The sequence below is a fragment of the Drosophila subpulchrella genome, chromosome X (assembly GCF_014743375.2).
Source record: "Drosophila subpulchrella strain 33 F10 #4 breed RU33 chromosome X, RU_Dsub_v1.1 Primary Assembly, whole genome shotgun sequence".
Taxonomy (NCBI): Eukaryota; Metazoa; Arthropoda; class Insecta; order Diptera; family Drosophilidae; genus Drosophila; species Drosophila subpulchrella.
The window spans coordinates 12,504,443-12,524,106 of record NC_050613.1 but is presented as its reverse complement, the minus strand read 5'-3'; the positions used below and the strand labels follow the sequence as shown (position 1 = coordinate 12,524,106).

General features: G+C 42.0%; 4 protein-coding genes across 5 annotated transcripts; all 4 read left to right on the top strand.

Moving 5' to 3' along the window:
• The first annotated feature begins 492 nt into the window (after positions 1-492).
• On the top strand, positions 493-1,324 carry LOC119556814. The gene is made up of 3 exons (XM_037869267.1): positions 493-657; positions 735-873; positions 938-1,324. Exons 1-3 carry the CDS (start codon positions 576-578, stop codon positions 1,197-1,199), a joined length of 483 nt encoding a protein of 160 aa, XP_037725195.1. The 5' UTR covers positions 493-575; the 3' UTR covers positions 1,200-1,324.
• A 220-nt stretch (positions 1,325-1,544) lies between these two features.
• On the top strand, positions 1,545-3,782 carry LOC119556463 (growth hormone-inducible transmembrane protein). The gene is made up of 6 exons (XM_037868710.1): positions 1,545-1,956; positions 2,024-2,135; positions 2,537-2,678; positions 2,774-3,110; positions 3,411-3,543; positions 3,605-3,782. The coding sequence occupies exons 1-6, from the start codon at positions 1,743-1,745 to the stop codon at positions 3,684-3,686; spliced, it is 1,020 nt and encodes a 339-aa protein (XP_037724638.1). The 5' UTR covers positions 1,545-1,742; the 3' UTR covers positions 3,687-3,782.
• A 535-nt stretch (positions 3,783-4,317) lies between these two features.
• On the top strand, positions 4,318-6,697 carry LOC119557784 (lanC-like protein 3 homolog). Its single transcript, XM_037870683.1, has 3 exons — positions 4,318-4,531; positions 4,592-4,652; positions 4,781-6,697. The coding sequence occupies exon 3, from the start codon at positions 4,879-4,881 to the stop codon at positions 6,136-6,138; it is 1,260 nt and encodes a 419-aa protein (XP_037726611.1). The 5' UTR covers positions 4,318-4,531; positions 4,592-4,652; positions 4,781-4,878; the 3' UTR covers positions 6,139-6,697.
• Positions 6,698-9,451: 2,754 nt separating this feature from the next.
• Positions 9,452-14,469, top strand: LOC119556695 (apyrase). Of its 2 annotated transcripts, none has more exons than XM_037869092.1 (8): positions 9,452-9,675; positions 9,902-10,127; positions 10,692-10,889; positions 10,950-11,352; positions 13,316-13,473; positions 13,533-13,635; positions 13,945-14,302; positions 14,370-14,469. In XM_037869092.1, the coding sequence occupies exons 1-8, from the start codon at positions 9,554-9,556 to the stop codon at positions 14,461-14,463; spliced, it is 1,662 nt and encodes a 553-aa protein (XP_037725020.1). In that variant the 5' UTR covers positions 9,452-9,553; the 3' UTR covers positions 14,464-14,469. The 2 variants fall into 2 exon arrangements, with proteins under 2 accessions (XP_037725020.1, XP_037725019.1); XM_037869091.1 differs by lacking the exons at positions 13,316-13,473; positions 13,533-13,635; positions 13,945-14,302; positions 14,370-14,469 and adding exons at positions 12,105-12,262; positions 12,318-12,414; positions 12,489-12,843; positions 12,982-13,142 and having other exon boundaries at positions 9,459-9,675.
• Positions 14,470-19,664: the final 5,195 nt, after the last annotated feature.

The following is a 19,664-nucleotide window of genomic DNA, read 5'->3' as shown; positions in this document are numbered from 1 at the left end:
AATTATTTTTTTTGCATATTGCTGTGTAGCGATAAGTACAACATCAAAAAGTGCGTTCCATAAGTATTAGTCAAAGTTACATTTCATTTATTAAGAGAATTAATATTTATGTATACCCTATAACCAGAGAATAAATAAATAAATACATCAAGGTACATATATAAATTGCACAACTGTTAATAAATTTTTTAAAAACCCATTAACATTTTTTTTTTTGAATTTCAAAGAAATCTTAGTTATTTGAAACAAAATTTGGTAAATTGAAACAAAGTAAGATACTTTTTTTAAAGTATAATAACACAATGTGGTCCCAATATTTGCGAAACGCACTGTTATTGGGTTGGTACACATAAACATTCCGCAGATCCGAGTAAAATTTGTTAAATTTATTGTAGAGAAAGCGCGCAAATGTCGTAAGTGTGCGATTCCATACAAATAAACATCGTACTTTGTGTTTTTAATATACAAATGAAGAAAGATTAACCACACGGACCTCAGTTGTGCGCTAAACTTTGCAAACGTCGGGCTATTCAGTCTGCCGATCTTTCGTAAAATCTGTCGAAAAATCAGCCGAAATGGAGTCAATCAACTTGGTGATCTCTGTAGTCCTGCTGATGTCATCGATATTCGGGGGAAGCCAAGCATTGCCCTATCGCTGTAAGAACCGAAATAATAGATGTTTTTAATTCGAGGCATATTTATGTATGTATGTTGTTTTTCTGTACACCTTATAGCCCCTGCATATCTCTACAACCAGCAGTTCTGCATGGATACAGTGACAGGTCAGAATCTATACATAGGTGAGGTCCTCACGCGAAAGGATCATTGCGTCCGGGTCCAGTGCCTGGAAACTTTGCAGCTCTGGGAGGACAGGTGAGTTCACCCTTACATCCTTGGGTTCAGATCCAAATACAATAGAATACTATTCCAATTCCAGCTGCCAGGTGCCAAAGTTGACGAAGGGCGACTGCAAACCGATTGCATCCACGGAGGACGGTACGGAATATCCCCGCTGCTGCCCACTGTACGAGTGCAGGAGCTACGAGACGAATCGCGGGAGCAACCTGGAGCAGATCAACACGTACGACCACTATGGAACCCTGCGATCTTCACATGTCGCCGAGTTTTTAGTAATCGACCACAGAGGACGCCCTAAAGATGAGATTCCTTCGTCGCCGGCGAGAAAGTACATGGTGTGAAAAGTGACCTGGAAATACCACAAAATGCCCACTGTGCGCACCTATGATTAATTAGTCCTGTAATATTTAACTTTGGGATCGGAAGAATAAAAAGGAAGGTTATTGCTGAATTAGAATCAACTAAATTTTTCGTTTATAAAAATATATTTATACCATTCATGCAATAAATTAATTTGTCTGCAAAAATGTTATTTATTCCCATAGTGCATGGTGTTTAAACGTAGCGCCCTATTGAAACGTCTTATCGATATTCCGCTTGAATGACCTGTTAAGATATCGATACAGCGTTCTGCGATAGGCCCAGTAAACTATCACCACGAGGTATCGATAGCGATAGGCCCAGACATCGATATCACATCAAAAGAAACAGTAAAGAAGTAAAATATTGCTACGAAACAACAAAATATTTAACGCTACAGTTAATTATCATAGTTATTTGGCAAAAGCACAGACGAAATATATAGGAACTCGAAATCCAAAGGAACTAACAGTCAACCGAGGAGAACCAGCTGCAGTCCAACCGAATTTCATCACAACAACACAATGTTGCTGCGTCTAGCACTTTCCACCGCCCGTCCAGCCGGGAGTCTCAAAATCCTCACCCAGTCGCCGGCCCAGCTGTTCCGGGCCAATCCCAATCTCTCAGCGGTGCGTAGCTATGCCCGTGGACCTGTCCGCACCCGCGCCCCCGTGGAGCAACAGCAGGTGCGGGCTCCCTCCCTCAAGGAGAAGCTGATGGGACCGCCGAGTGCCAATGGTGAGGCTCTTGTGTAATCCCCCCTAGCAGTCTATCTATAATCCACAATTTCTTTTCCGGACTGCAGCCTACTCCATGGGCAAGGGCGCCGCCGCCGGAGCAGCCGCCGTGGGATTGGGCGCCCTGTGCTACTACGGCGTGGGTTTGGGCCAACACACCAGCATCGCCGATAATGCCATGTGAGTGGGACTGATATATAAGCACATGCTGAAAGTGGGGGTACCAACCGAAATTTTAAAGCTTACATATGCAAGATGATGTCCAAAACACCTTTTTTGTGAAATACCAAAAGATTACTTGGTAACCATACCACTTTACACACATATCCCTTAGAATATCACTTGTATTATTTAACACGATTACTTATTATACTAGAAGCTTCTTTGATCCCCACAATATAGTTATATTTCTATATACTATAATTCAACAAGCTATCTCTATTATAGTTATATTAAGGATATAAGTAAAATGATTATATTTTTTTTTAATCTATGTGAAGAGAAACAATTATGTCAGGCCTTATAAATAGTATTTTAAATATACAATGAATTGTTATAACTAAAATCCCTTTACTCCACAGTATGTGGCCCCAGTATGTGAAAGACCGCATCCACAGCACCTACGCCTTTTTCGGAAGCTCCTGTGTTATCACCGCAGCCGCCGCTGCAGCAGTCTTTCGCTCGCACCGCCTCCTGGAGCTGGCCTCTCGTGGCGGCATCTTGGTGAGTATCCGTTCCAACTGGAGCTATCCCTTGCATCCACAACAGACACAACAGAACATAAACCAAACCCCAACCGTCCACCTTTATCCGCATAGGCGACCATTGCTTCGCTGGCTCTGGTCATCGGCAGCGGGGCGGTGGCCCGCTCCATTGAGTACCAGCCGGGTCTGGGAGCCAAGCAGCTGGCCTGGGCTGTCCACTGTGCCATCCTGGGCGCCGTAATTGCACCCATCTGCTTCATGGGCGGACCGATCCTCACGCGCGCCGCTCTTTATACGGGAGGCATTGTCGGTGGCTTGTCCACGATCGCCGTGTGTGCCCCCAGCGACAAGTTCCTCTACATGGGTGGCCCCCTGGCCATCGGTCTGGGCGTGGTCTTCGCCTCCTCCCTGGCCTCCATGTGGCTGCCGCCCACCACGGCGTTGGGCGCGGGTAAGTGTCCAGTTTACTTTATAAAAAAAATGATTTCCTAAAGGTGTTACCTCCACTTGTAGTCCTTAGTTTGAATGATTTTGCTTAATGATTATTTTTGAAGCTTAAATGCGTTTATAACATTTTATAGTCAATGCAAAATTTGTTATTTTAGTTGCTATATTAATTGTTAAAAGTACCTATGTTGCTTCTGTAAACAAAATCAATGAAAGGCATTTTTTTGGGTCTTCAAGAGTGGTGGTAACCCCTATTTTATAGATCTTCAAGTAGTGATAACCCCTTTAAACTTACTTTTTCCAGGTCTGGCCTCCATGTCCCTGTACGGCGGTCTCGTCCTGTTCAGTGGCTTCCTTCTCTACGACACCCAGCGGATGGTGCGTCGCGCCGAGATGCATCCCCAGTACAGCTACACTCCATTCGATCCCATCAATGCGTAAGTCAATGCCTCAACCATCCCATCCTGAAACCCATTTAATCGCGGTATTTTCTTTCAGCTCAATGTCGATCTACATGGATGTGCTGAACATATTCATCCGCATCGTCACCATCCTGAGTGGTGGTCAGCGCAGGAAGTGAGCACTGAGCAGAAACTTGTGATGCAAGGATAATACCTTCTGATATATATTTATACTGTTGTTAAAATAAACCGACCGAGTTGATAAGCAAAATCTACAAGTTTGTGTTTTTCTTAGCAAAAGGTATAATAGTAATTGGTTTATAATGATGGAAATAGAAGGATAGGCAAACAGTATTTCAATGTTTTTAAAACTCAGTAAATCGGATTTAGGAGATACATCAAAATAATGTATATTTTAAGCTAAAATAAAGTGAACTTTATTTTAAAAGTTAAACTGAAAACAACCAAACTATAAGAAATGCAAAAAAAATAAGTTAAAATTGCAAAGAGCTCTAATTACTCTTATATTTTTAATCTCCGCTAAATTTTATTTTATTTTATTAAATGGTTCATAAGCTTAAAGCGTTAGTTTTAACGGATATATGTATATTGTAGCTCTAAAACCTCAGTTATCGATAACTGAAAGACCGTAAATTTATAATTGTTACTTATAGAATATTTATTTTAATATATAAATCAATAAAAATGGTATTCCGATCATATAGAAATAATGTTTTTTGTTTTTAAACCTTTTTTTAAACTATTTAAACATCGATGACTGAAGCGATATATCGATACACCATCGATGTTTCGCTCAGCTTTCTTCGTCAGGACTTGAATATTCCGGCAAGGAATTGTTTAAATATTTCGTGTCGAGCAGTTCGGCAGTTGGAAACCAGTTCTCCCTTGAATACGCCAAGTTTTCCGGATTTAAGGTGGCTGTGAGAATAGTGCTACGTGTTTTCCCTGAATCACAGACACTTCACAAACATTCTCGTCCCTTGAACACACTGCTTGTACTTTGGTAATAATATAACAATAACTTTCGAAAAACTCCAAAATTATTACTCTCACCAATTCGCAGGTTCGTCCCGTCGCCAGGAGATACTCATCCAGTTGCCGACTACCGTTTCCACCTGAGACAGGTGAGTTTAGCTGTGGGCGGCGCAGGTGCAGGAGGAGGAGGTGGTGGCCAGACGCCCGGCCGCGCCCTTAAAGCCGGCAAATCGATTTCTTGACTTGCACTTATAAATCGCATTTACGTTTCGACCAGGTGCTATTGCAAGACCAGTCGAGAAGGACACCAAGCAGACGGGTCAACTGACCACCCAACAGCCGGACGAGCAGGCCGATCCCGGCCAGGAATTCGCCATGGAGCGCCGCTACCTGAAGAACCCCTTCAACGATTTTTCCGGTGGGGAGTGCACACCGTTTGCCAGCGATGAGGAGCACATCAAGAACCTGATCTGCACCTATGTGGACGCCATTCTGGAGCACTGTCATCCGAACAACGACGAGGAGGACAACCGTGGCGATCTGTATGTGGGCAATGCCGGCATAGCCTTCATGTTCTGGAAGCTCAACAGCAGTGAGCAGACGCGCGATCTCTATCCGGCCCTGGACCATGCGGCCTCCTTCATTCGGAACGCCAAGGCGAATGCCAAGCGGTACAAGAAGCGCTCCGCCGAGCGCTACTCCTTCCTATGCGGCAATGCCGGCATCTATGCCGTTTCGGCGGCCATCTCGCAGGCGCTTAAGGACACCGAGGAACTGTCCAACGACCTGGCCGACTTCAAGTCGGGCATCCCGTCCAGCCAGGAGTTTATGCACACCAAATACGGCTGCGACGAGGTGCTGGTGGGCCGGGCTGGCTATCTATCCGGCTGCTATTGGCTGAACGATGTGCTGCCGGAGAAGAAGATAACCGACGACGACCTGGTCTCCATTTGCCAGCTGATCGTGACCAGCGGCCGGGAGTACAGCAAGATAAACAACTCGCCGTGCCCGCTGATGTACCAGTACCATGGCACGGAGTATCTGGGCGCGGCCCACGGCCTGTGTGCCATCCTGCACATGCTGTTGGACAGCCCCTGGTTCCGCACCATACCCATTTCGGCGCCGGCCGCCGAACTGCGTGATATTAAGCGCTCGATTGACTTCTTCTTGGAGCTGCAGGACAGCGATGGCAACTTTCCGGTGGCCCTGGAGGATCTGCGCTCCGGCCGGGACAAGCGTCTGGTGCACTGGTGCCACGGCGCACCCGGTGCGGTGTATGTGCTGGCCAAGGCCTATTTGATCTTCAAGGAGGAGAAGTACTTGGCCTCGCTGCGACGCTGCGCGGATATGGTTTGGAAGAAGGGCTTCCTGCGCAAGGGGCCGGGCATCTGCCATGGTGTGGCGGGCAATGGCTATGTGTTCCTGCTGCTGTTCCGACTGACCAATGAGATGAAGTACCTGTACAGGGCGCACAAGTACATGGAGCTGCTGACCGATGCAGAGTTCAAGCAGCGCGCCAGGACACCAGATCGTCCGCACAGCCTGTACGAGGGCGTGGCCGGCACCGTCTGCTTCCTGGTGGATCTCCTCGACCCGGAGCAGGCCTACTTCCCCTTCATGGACGTCTTTCATTAGAGGGGAATGGCGAGATTTGTCGACCCAGCCCCAACACACTGCTCAACACGACACTTGCAAATCAGGGAGAGTTATCATCATTTCTAGTCACTTGTTTGCCCATTTTTCCGTTGTAGTTCTCTCATTGTTGCCTTTGCGTTAACCCAGCGGACTGGGACGTTGGAGTGGAAGATGGAAGATTAAGGATGCTAGACGCTAGATGCTAGTCGCTAGGTCCAGATGAAGCCCGTGTCCGATCTCTGAGCGCACCGCATGCAGGAATGTTCTCAGCCATTCTCATATCAAAATTCTCTGTGCTTTACGCTAAGCAATTAACATAATACATTGATACTTATACACAGACATATTACATATACATTATATTTATATACAATTTATTATATATATATACATATATATATACACATATATATACACATACTTGCGCTGACATCTATATACAGACAAACATAATACTTACATGCATAGTGTGCTTTATACCTACGAGTAATCCACAAAAGAGCTCTAAATCTATTGTCAATGAGAATCAAATAAATCATTGTACTATTTTATACAGATATGTACAATCCGGTGGCCACATTCGATCCACCCCTGCGGGAATCGATGGTTATACGGGTGAATACCGCAAAGGACTGCTTTTTATTTCACCCCTTTCGCGTTGACAAGTGTCTTATAAATTAACCTTCCGATATGATGATAAGAAAGGCGTTTCAAACCAAATTTTTACTGCTACAGTTTTACATGATACATGAAAACGGCTTAAGAAAAAAGAGAAAATTGGATTATAAATAAATTTTCCTTAAAGTGATAGGGATCGTTAGCATATTTAGCAAGCTGCTCAAAACAGGTGTAAGCTTCGATTGAAAAACCGAAAAGAAAAGTCGCATTTTTGATTCTCGTGTCTTTGACAAAGATTTTAAGCCCATTTTTTCGTCCTAAAAATTCAGTTTTTTGGCTGCCATAACAAAAATATAAGTCAGAATGAGGAATGTCATACCTCGTTGAGCTCGTTGCTTAATTTCCAATCTATTGGCATTCAAACCTGAAAATTTTTAATTTTTGCCATTTTTCGCAAAAAAAGATGATGTAACCCCTACAAAAAATCCGAAAATTGGCCAAAAAATAAAGTTTCCTTAAAGTGATAGGGATCGTTAGCATATTTAGCAAGCTGCTCAAAACAGTCGGTCTTTTTGCTGTACTACTTGATTTGGCTAAACAACGATGGAAAAACCGAAAAAAATGTCGCATTTTTGACAAAAATCTGAATCTCGTATTTTTGACGAAAATCTGAAGTCATTTTTTCGCCCTAAAAATTCCGTTTTTTGGCTGCCATAACAAAAATATAAGTCAGAATGAAGAATGTCATACCTCGTTGAGCTCGTTGCTTAATTTCCAATCTATTGGCATTCTAACCTGAAAATTTTTCATTTTTGCCATTTTTCGCAAAAAAAGACGATGTAACCCCTTACAAAAAATGCGAAAATTGGCCAAAAAATAAATTTTCCTTAAAGTGATAGGGATCGTTAGCATATTTAGCAAGCTGCTCAAAACAGTTGGTCTTTTTGCTGTACGACTTGATTTGGCTAAACTACGATGGAAAAACCGAAAAAAATGTCGCATTTTTGACAAAAATCTGAATCTCGAATTTTTGATGAAAATCTGAAGCCAATTTTTCGCCCTAAAATTTCCGATTTTTGGCTGCCATAAGAAAAATATAAGTCAGAATGAGGAATGAATGAGCTCGTTGCTTAATTTCCAATCTATTGGCATTCTAACCTGAAAATTGTTCATTTTTGCCATTTTTCGCAAAAAAAGATGAAAACCCCTTACAAAAAAATGCGAAAATTGGACAAAAAATAAATTTTCCTTAAAGTGATGGGGATCGTTAGCATATTTAGCAAGCTGCTCAAAACAGTTGGTATTTTTGCTGTACGACTTGATTTGGCTAAACTACGATTAAAAAATTGCTTAGAAACAGTATTTTTGACAAAACTCTGGATCCTATATTTCCGCCCTTAAAAATCAGTGTTTTGGCTGGCATAATGCAAAATAATTAAATCCCTGAATGTTGTTAAAAAGTAGATATAATAAAACAAAACACAAATAAAAATATTTACTTAGCATGCTAAAAAAGATTTCCCTGAAAATGATTATATCACATGATAATGCTCATTTTGGATATACATACTTGTAGGTACAATGTACATATATACAATAACAAGGTATTTAGGCTCTCTTTTTTATTTTCTTCGATTTACTATCTTTATTAACTAAATTACCTTGACTTGTATTAAACTGCTATCGGGCAAGAACTGATTAAAATCTGGTTTACTAGCGCATTATAACCCTAATATGGGTGTAAATCGTACTGGCATTACCAACGTTGGTATTGATACGCGATTTTTCAATAAGCTTATGCCTTAAATTATATTATATTGTAATCTATTTTTAACCTTCAATCTAGAGTGCGTTGGATTTGATTAGGGAAGTATCTCGACTGCAGGGTCAAGTAGCATAAGTGCGTACTACCGCCAGACTGTTTATTTATAAAGATAGCTGGGATAACGTGGTTCAGATCGGGGTTTCGTCTGTCTGTAATATAGCCAAGTTGTTGTTGTTGGCCAACAATGCAATAAACTAAATTGTTGGTCGGTTATATTACGGAGTTAAGAGATAATACCTGTTCGGGTCCCACGCTCATATATTTTTTTGTGTCAGAACGTAATAAACACGCGGCTGAGAGAGGGTTTCAGTCAAGTGTGGAGCATGTGTAACATGTGTCAGTAAGTGAATATTACCGGAGTGGCGCCCTCCGCATTTGTTTCCCCGTATCTCGACCATACGGCTTATCGGAGTTCAATGAGTGCATATCATTAAGTATTTGATACCCTGTAAAAAACATAACAATGTAATGATAAACACGCTGTTCCTATCTTTTTTACCTGCGCATCACGCTCACATCTGGCCAAATTGTGTAGATCCTTAATTTAAGACCCTAAATCTAAACGTAAGGAATTTAGATGTCTTTTCATCTTGGTTTGGTCAAGGCATTTACAGTCAAATATAATATTTTTAATTTTAAAGTGATGTTAATTCTTTCTATGTTGAAAATAAAAAATAAGTTTGTCTTGTGTGTTTCCTGTGGAATGAGCAATATGGTAGAGTTTTTCCCTCTGTGCAGTCGAGAATAAAGAACATTTTTGGCTTATCGAAGAGAGAGTGGGCTACAGGTGTCCAGATCCAGATCGGCGTGAGTGCCTCTCGGGCCGAAACCCATTCAGATTTCGCAATCGTCGGATTGGTGGCGATTTTGGCCATCCAGTTGCCTTATCGACGGCCATCGGGCTGGGTGTACCTACACTTGTTAATTTATTTTTTTTTTCGGCTTACTCAAAATCCAAGTGCTGTCGGAGACATGGCAACCAGTGGCTATCGATTTGTGGGTTTTCTGGCCATGATGATGGTCCTCATGGTGGAGGCTGCAGATAAGGAGGGCTTTCCCGTATCCATCATCCACATAAACGACCTGCACGCCAGGTATGTGAGGTGGAAAAACCGCGACCCGATGTCGAGTTCGAAATAATCAAATGGAACTGGTTTATGACTAACGCGCATGGCCGTAAACCATGGCCTATCAGGCCCACGTACTGATTCCGATCTCGATCCCGATAACGATACCTATGGGTATACGTACATGGCCATGGGGACTCCAGCACGAGCCCACTCCAGAGCTAATCCCCGCTTCGATTGCGATTATCCGCAGGTTCGAGCCCACGGACACCTCCGGCGGGACCTGCGATGAGGGCGAGGAGTGCATCGGCGGATATCCGCGCACCGTCTACACCGTGAGGAAGCTCCTCCAGGAGCAGGCGGACCTCAATCCCATATACATCAATGCCGGCGACAGCTTCCAGGGAACGCTCTGGTACAACATCGGTCGCTGGAACGTCACCCAGCAGCTCCTGAACATCCTGCCCGCCGAAGCCATGGTATGTGGTATACAATAAAAAAGGAATTTTTCCTTGAATTTTAGAAAATTTGAGTTAAAGGGTATGTTCAACAAATTAGAAAAGATATCTATTCCTAAAGAAAATTGTATTTTTAAATATATGCCATTCTAATTGAGAAATCGAATTGGACTTTCCAAACAATTTAGCTTTATCTGACAGATAACAAACTGGAAACTTTACATGACATTGAGAAATCTATCCTATTTGGAAGGAATAGATTCTGCAATTTAAAAGAAAATTGCCATGGACTCAAAATTTTTAAAATTCATTTTTTTTCTTGCGTATAATATTAGTGAAAAGCGAACTAAAGCAAAATATACTTAGTATAGGTCATATAAAATATCTTAAAATATTTGGAAACTAATATCGCAACTAAGAAATCCTATAAAATTTCTAAAAAGTTAATTGTTTAAGAAATTACTTTATATTACAAAAGAGGAAGAGATAAGACGTTTACTTTGAATGTTTTTAAGAGTTCTCTAATTATATTGGGTACCCTGGCAATTTTTTGTTATAGAGAAGCTTACTAACCCTCAATTTCAGACCCTCGGCAATCACGAGTTCGACCACGGAGTGGAGGGTCTTGTGCCCTTCCTGGAAACAGTGGAGACCAATATGCTGGTGGCCAACATGGACTGTGCCCACGAGCCCACCTTGGAGGGCAAGTACAACAAGTCGATGATCATTGAGCGGTCGGGTCGAAAGATTGGCCTGATTGGGGTTATCCTGGAGACGACCTACGTGAGTTTGGGATTGGAACATTCTCCCTGACTCCTTGTATATTGTATGGATCTCCTGTAGGATCTGGCCAATACCGGCAAGGTGATCTTCCGAAACGAGAGCGATACGATTCGCGAGGAGGCGCAGCTGCTGAAGGCCCAGGGGGCCAACATCATCATCGTGATCTCACACTGTGGCTACGATGTGGATAAGGAGATCGCGGCCAATGCCGGCGACTGGATCGACGTCATCGTGGGCTCCCACTCGCACACCTTTCTCTACACCGGTGATCCGCCGGGTCCGCACAGCGCCGCCGGCGATTACCCCACCCAGGTGATCCACAGCTCCGGCCACCGCGTCCTCATCGTTCAGGCCTCGGCCTATGCCCGCTACGTGGGCAACCTGATTGTCTACTTCGATGACAACGGCGATGTGCTGGACTTCGAGGGAGATCCGCTCTACATGGACCAATCCGTGCCCGAAGGTCAGTGCAAATAAATAGATCACATTGATAAGTGGGTAATGGTAACTTGGGAATAATAACATCTTTCTTTAATGTTGATAACTTCCTTGAACAATGTTTATTGAATTTTTCATATTATATAGTCCTGACTATCATATCATTTCAAGTTTTCTTTGTGTGTTTCTAAAATTACTCGGTTTTTCTATCTGTGATTTACTTAAGAACATTTACCTGGGGCTTTCTGATGATAGCTCATTGAACTCAATGATAAACGACTAGTCAATTTACTCTTGCTACTAAATAAATACAAATCTAAAAAAAACCGTACTTATAAAAAATAGTTCATATAATATTATAGTTCTCAAAGTATTACATCTTAAATACAGGAATCGGACAATATAAATTTAATATATAAAAAAAACTGTATGTTTGTAAGTCTCTACTGCCTATACTGCGTTATAATTCTCAAGTAGTTATTACACGACCATTTTCCGCGAATTACTCTATAAAATGTATATACACCTGATGATTTATAATGATTACATTTTTAAATGTATTGCTTAAGTACCCGTTTCCTATTTGTGCTTACTTTTTTCCCTGTGAGGTTCAAGTGAATTTTTTTGTTGTGTACATAAGTTGCGAGCTCTGTTTGAATTAAGTATACATTCGGTACCTTGTGCTTGTTGTTTGGTGTTACTTGTGAAAGTCCCTGATTATAGTTAGCATATGGAGTGTATATTGTGTATTATATTTGTGCGCTGTGTTCCCCGCAGATGAGGAGGTGCTCGAGGCCATGGCGCCGTGGAAGGTGACGGTCGATGAAATGGGCAAGGTGGTGGTGGGCACCACCAAAGTGGACCTCACGAAGGACGATTGTGCCGCCGGAGAGTGCAACCTGGGCAACTACTTCTGCGACGCAATGGTGCATTCTGTAAGTAGTGCATTTCTTCAAGGAATAAATACTTATATACCCATCCCATTTCTAGTTCGTGGGAATGGCTCCCTTTGAACAGAAGGCCTGGACAAATGTCTCTGCCGGACTCATGAATATCGGAGGACTCCGCGTGCCACTCAACAGGGGCAGTAAGTATGAATTATTATCAAGAAATACAAATTCAATGCAAGTTTTGTAATACAATTATTTCCACCGTCTGCAGGTCTTACGTACGCCCATATAATCAGTATGTCGCCCTTCGAGAACACCCTGGTATCCTACAATCTGCCGGGCAGCAAAATAGTGGAGGCAATGGAGTGGGCCGTTAGCAAGGTGGACCTTGAGAACGGGGTGACCGGATCGTACATCAACCTGCAGTTCTCGGGCATTCGGGTGAAGTACGACTACACCAAGCCCGTCGGATCGCGGGTTGTGTCCGTGGCGATGCGTTGTGCCGACTGCGAGGTGCCCAAGTACGAGCCCCTGGTATCCGACCAACTATATCGCCTCACATCGCCCAACTTCCTGCAGGCGGGCGGCGATGGGTACACCATGCTCGCCGAGGGCACAGATCTCCAGTAAGTACACTCCGGCCAACTTAACATTATACTATATATATATATATGTACTATATATTTTGGAAAGGTGTCATTATATCTCTTTCTTTTCTTATTCCATACTTTTTCTCATCTCTAATCACATTTTTTCGATTGCAGGTATGGAGTCACTGACTTGGATGCCCTGATCTCGTACACCGAACATCTTAATCCCATCTACCAGGGTCTCGATGGACGTATCACCGTGCTCAACTAATCACTGCACTACAAAATAAATTGTGCTGCCAAATTTTTGCATTTGTCCCAATAAACTTTTCGGGGAAAATAAAAAAAAAATCGGTTTTCTTTGGGTGTTTTGAACCTAATATTAATTTTGAAGGTCTGGTATTGAATTTAGAAAACAATCAAAATATATATATATATAGCCCCGAAGACTCAAAATTCTTAATTAAAAAATTCATTAAAACGTAATTCATAATTTTGTCCTTTAAAGATGAAATCGTACTGCAGGCTATGGTGCCGTGGCAAATTGAGATGGAATCCTACGCCAACCGGATCGTGGGTCAAAGTCGGGTTTATCTTCAGCAGATCGAGTGCAGCCGTGGAGAGTGTAATCTGGGTAACTTTTTCACGGATGCTATGCTTCATGCGGTAAGTATGGGCTGGTTGTGCCCGTACAGTACTTATCCTAACCCCTCGAGAATCAACAGTTCCTCAAAGATGCTTCATCATCGTCCCTCGAGGACAGTTGGAGTAACGTGACCATAGCCCTGACTTCGCAGGGCACATTCCGAGTGCCCATTTCAGCTGGCAGTGAGTTTGATTTAAGCTCTTTCACCTATCCAAAGAAGTACATAGTAGAAATTATAGGGTTAGAAAATGCTTTAAGACCCATGCTATTTTTGGCCAAAATACATTTATCAGTCTGTCGAATTCTAATTTAACTTAAGCTGGTTAGGTTTCTAGTAGGCATTTTCAGCAATCTTATACCTTATAAAGATGGGTTAATTTTATAGCTTACATTTTTTTTTTTTAAGAACATATAAACCAAAAAAAAAAGTCAAGTATTTTTAAAAAATGTATTGTATTTTTTTCGATCTTAAGATTCTTTTTCCTTCACAGACATAACCTATAAGGAACTGTTTGCCATGTGCCCCTGGCAGAACCGATTGGTTGCCCTAACTCTCCAAGGGAAGCACATTGTGGAGCTTCTGGAGCTCGGTGTGGCGCCCATGAACGTCAGTTCGTCCTCGCCCAGATCCTCTAGATTCCTGCAGGTTTCCGGTCTTCGGTTTGCCTTTGATTTGAACAGTCCCGCTGGTCAGCGCGTCTCCAGTGTCCGAGTTCGGTGCTCCAAGTGTCAAGTGCCCGAGTATAAACCACTGGCTATGGAGGAGAAGTACCGCGTGGTGCTCATGGAATACCTAGCGAATGGAAAGAATGGTTTCGGCGTAATCAGCGAAAACGCAGAGGATCTTGAGTAACTATTGCAAGGAAGGTAAATTTAATTTGGACCCCGTAAAACAAATGGATTCGCTTTTTCGCAGAGTGGGTCCTTTCGATTTGGAAGCCTTAATGGACTATATGAGTGCCGTGGGACCAATTACCTTAGGAATTGAGCATAGGATTAAAAAAACGTAGCTTTTATTGACGACGTCTTTGCTAAACTTAAGCCCAATTTCCACTATTCGGTATTTTTGCCATTTTTAGCATTTTTCGGTAGGTTACTCGATAGGTACGCGGACGCGTAATACCCTGTGCACACAGTTAAATTACATTTCCTTCTCAAAAAATACCGAAACGCAAGGTACAAAAATCACCTAAGCTCGTAAAAAATACTAAATAAGACACTGGAATACTGAATGGATTTGCGTGTGCGGCGCCATTTTCCGCTGCAGCGAGTTGTAGCGACCTTTTTCCGTCTCTATCCAACACGTGTATTTCTTATGGAGGAAAAATCGATGACCCCTTCTGTGTACATAGGCTATAAACATTTCATAAATTCGATGACACACGAAAGATGACTATAAAATCAGTATCGAAACGAAAAATTTGTTTCTCCAAGCCAAGATTTTGTGTGGGAATGAACTCGCGTTAAAAGGTTAGGCCCAGTATTCAACGTAATAAAAAGTGGCCTAAAATAACACTATTTTCAGGCTATTATATTTTCCTGTGTTGATTAATGTGGTAATATGCGTGTTTGGCCAAACTGGCTAAAAACTACTTTTATAAGCCAGTTCTTTATGTTGATTAATGTAGTCAAATTTGTTTTTAAAAACTCGGTAACAACCGCTAAAATGGAATGAATGAATGATGCAAGAATTTTTGTTTCTCGACTAGTAATCATGTGCTATCAACAGCTGTGTCATGTTGTTCTGCTAAACGCGTGCAATGTGGATGTTAAATTTTTGGAAAAATATTAAGAGAATAGGAGTTAGGTGACCAATTTTTTTTGTACAATTTTCGACCACGCCCAGTAAAAAAATTTGTAATTTTCAAAAAATTTTGTCAACATGTTTTTGCAAGTAGTTTTAAATGATGTCAATAAGTCTAGAAAAGCATTTTTTATAAATGTGAAAGAAAATTTTAGCGTTCGATCTGTAATTTGCGTTAATGAGATGTCCAAATTCCAGGGGTAGAGAGAACGCGCTGGCCTATAACGGTAACGATCTGTTCTGTCGCTTGAAATTTCACGATGAAAGGGAGCTAGAGGTACTCCTAAAACAATATCGACAATGAATACTCGGGACTAGAAAGGGCTCCAGGACCTTCAGTCACAGTAGCTCTTCCATGACAATCCCTACACCGAGTGCAGCCTGTATTCGTTACATCGAGAGGAGTCAAAGTTGTGGGGATCCCTGTCAGGTTAATTGTTGCCATGAAGGTGGATAAGGCCGTCTTCCCTACACAAGGGTAATGCCGGAAGATGCCAGTTTTACAGTGGCCACGACATATTTGGAGTGGTCATCACAAACGAATGCAACGCTTGTGACTGCATTTCTTCGTCTTCAGATCCTCGTAAAATAATTCCGCTCGGCGGTAGACGTGGCATCACTCAGCTTCAGAAAGTTCACTCCAGCTGTTGCCTTCGACTGCTTTTTGCTCATGGTCTGCAGAGACAGTGACACCATCGACATGTCATTCGACCTATGAACCCACCTTACAAGTGCACGACTTTCATCAAACACTTCGAGGTTGTTGGGTGAGAGCAGGAACTATTTTAGTCCCAAAAAAGTTTAGCCGCCACTCGAGAAATTGAACCATTTTTAGATCAATTCATGGAAACACTGCTTTTTGCTCATGGTCTGCAGGGAGAACGACACCATCATCAGCAAGGATGAGTCAGAATTGTCCACCGTACGCGCGAACTATGCCGGAGAATTTGGAGTGGTCATTACAAACGAATGCAACGCTTGTGACTGCGAAACCAGCTCCATGAACTGGGTAATTGCAGCCTGTCGCCGTGCTGGACTTAGGAAAGAAGAATTGGAAGTGCCCAGAGCTAGTTGCCAAATAAATTCACGTAGACAAGAAAATGTTGGGGACGTAAAAAAAAAATTTTAGCACCTTAATTTATGGAAAGTGTCCGGCTTAGAAATCGGCACTACAACTATAAGGGTTATTCAGGCTGATTGCCGTTGTAAATCAGATTTATTCCGGAGCTGATGTCCTCCTCAAAGGACGACGAGACAATGAATGCTGAAGCTTAGACATGGCCCCTGAATGTGCCCGTTCGCCAGCCCGTATGAAATCCATACATTTATCGATATATTAGAACTATCGTACCTGACCTTCCAAAAGACCGTTTGCGGAATAGGGCAATTAGGGAAGGTTTATGAAGTGGTCGTTTTACTATGAAATTATATTTTTAGTATATTTCCGCTTATAGGAATACGCGTACTGGCGGAGGCAATACAAAAAGAAAAAATTACCACGTTATAAAATTAGTTGTTAAACCTAGTCAAAAGGCTTACAAACTAATGACATGCTTAAATCATATATAAATATTAACCGAAATGCAACTAAGTTATGAATTCAGTAATATAGAGTATAAATTATGAAATTGATTATTATTAAAATGAGCAGATGTGGATGACAAGAACTAAGAGGCTTTCGTGCATCGATTACGCGAAATGCAATAAATTTCAGGTTTAACGCGCCACGAGGGCACTCTCTCAAATTCTGAGCTATTCCTGCCTCGTCCGTTTCCTTTTCGTTTTCTCACCTTAAGCACCTTAATGCCCATGGATACGAATTCTTAGCATGCAGAATTAAACATAACACACTAAAAAATACAAAACTAACCCCTATTTCTGCCACATTTTTCCGGTTGCAACTAAATTTGCTCCGATTCCGCCGTAATAAACCCGCTTAAACGACTCTCGCGACTCGCTGAACTGATTTCGTTATTCCCCTATTGACTTTGTCTTTAGTCCATTGGAAACTTTTCCGGGACTGGAAAAATTCAACTTGGGATTTTCCAATATCCTATTCGGACTCTCAAGCTGGATCAATACTCTTGTGGGCAAGCCGGAACAAGTTGCAGTTCTCTGGGTTGACCATCAGTGCCCTTCTTCGCCAGACGATTTTTTATTTGTTTTCTTATTAAGCGCAAAGCCAAAGACTTTCCCAACATAACATGAGTCGATTTGTGGAAGTCGATCGTCCTGGCATAAAACCGAGCTGGTTGGTGGTGATGGTGCGACCCACCAGAAAAGTTAGCTGCCTAGCCACAATTCTATCAAACATTTTGAGCTTGGCAATCGGTCTGTAATTTGAAATTACAATTTTTCCACCTGATTTGAAAATGGGAGTAACTGTAGCTAGTTTCCATCTATGAATGAATGTGCCACTAGAGAGGGACTTGTTAAATATATTTTTGAGGGGACCACACAGAACATCTACACAATTTTTTAGGATAAAGGGCGAAAGGCCATCTCAATCAGTTTTTTCCGAGTCACTCAGACTAGCGGCAGCAATATGACAGTCAGAGTCAGACACATCTAGATTACCTATATTTAATTTCTTTATCATTCCATGAAGAAGTTGGCTCGAAATTGGACGCAAAAAATGTACAAATAAATATAGGGTTTTACTATTAAAGAGCTTTAGCTTAACTTGGTTTTATCAAATTAAAGTGGAAGTGGTGGAATTAAAACAAAATAGCTTCGTTGTTCACGTCGCATTTTGTGTATAGTTTACGCAAAATCACTGTATATACGCCTAGTTATCGCATTGAGAGTAGCTTTTGTTCTTTTAAAGACTTAAAAATTATTTAATGAAGCGGTAAATGCCATTAAGAAAGCTTAAGTCCATTTATATTTCTGTATCCTTGGTGCCTAATTTATGATTAATTTTTTGACTATGAACTATGGCAGACCCTGTTTTCCATAATTCATTAACTCGTGGCCTGACGCCATAATACAATTAAGAAAGATGAATTGGAGTCAAGTAGTTTGCTTCCATTTTTTAAGGTTTACCGTAATTTGGAATTACAAGAAAATAATTAGGGTGTTGTTTGTGCCTAACCGAAGTAGACACCTGCAGGACGATCGCGTCGCGGCAATGGTAACGATGGTTATTGCAATGCCGGACCACAGGCGATGCTGAACTGCGCTGAGGTTGAGCTAACGTGGTTAGCTGCTAGTTGAGATAGTGTATTACGAGCCCTATTCCTAGAGGTAGGAAGTAGAACCGCGGAGTTATGAAGTGTGTTGATAACTGATTTATTGTTCATTTGAGACATTATTATATACTACTTGGAACACGGAAGTTTAGTGTAATGATTAGTGAAGTAAGCTATAGTCTAAAGTAGGTCACGGAATTATGATTATGGTAGCAGTTGCGTAGTTGGCTCGGCTGACACCGCAAATGTGCTGACTGCATTGGCGGGTCAGCGTATCGTTGTGACGGTGAGATGGTGAGTTAGTGAGACCTATAATATGCTGATCAGCAATTCTCATCTGCAGTGAGTGCTACTGAGCGCCTGGTACTGTTCCCAATTGGGCTACTGCTTGATTTGTTGGGTGTGGTCATGTTGAGTACCTTTGGGTACGAACATTCTCCCCCCCATTGAGGGGTACCCTCAATTAAAGGCGTGATGTCGGTCAGCCCTTGGCCGAATTGTATAGAAAGCACCTAACAAATCATTGACCACGGGGGATCTTCAACTGCGGCGGTTCCTGTTTGTGATTCAGGTCCTTCACATCTTCTTGATGCTGCTGAACACTCCCCTTTGCGATAAAATTTACATTACCGTGGGGACTGAAATTGTGCCCTCGTAGAATTTGATCATTTGGCACGTCTATGGTATGTGGACGTTCTGCAACAAAACTAAGATCTTTCTTGGTTAAGTTTAGAAATGTTGAACCAAAGTCAGCCTTCTTGTAGGTTTTGAATTGATGAGACGTCGGTTCTATTTTCATCGGATTTTTATCTTTCGTTGGCTCATAAGCAGCGTTCGGTCCTGCAAAATCATCTCTGTTTTCTATTAGATTGGGGTTGATTTCCGTATCAGATGAGGTTTCTTTATTGAGATAACCTGTGATTACATAACCAAGCCTTGTGCCTAGTGCCAAAGGTTTATTAGGTCCTAGTTCAAGACCTTCACCGGTAATTACACGAGAAAATACTTCAACCCCTAAAGTTAGGTCAACGGGTCCTGGTTGCCGAAAGTCAGGATCTGCTAACGGCAGTCCCTCGGGAATCTTAAGATCGGTTGTAATCGGTACTGACGGTTGGTCTGTAATGACTGTGGGCATAATAAATACCTCTAATAGTTTTTCAAACCCTGATGTACAGGATGAGAGCTTTAGTGTTGATCTAATTGCTGTTGATATCTT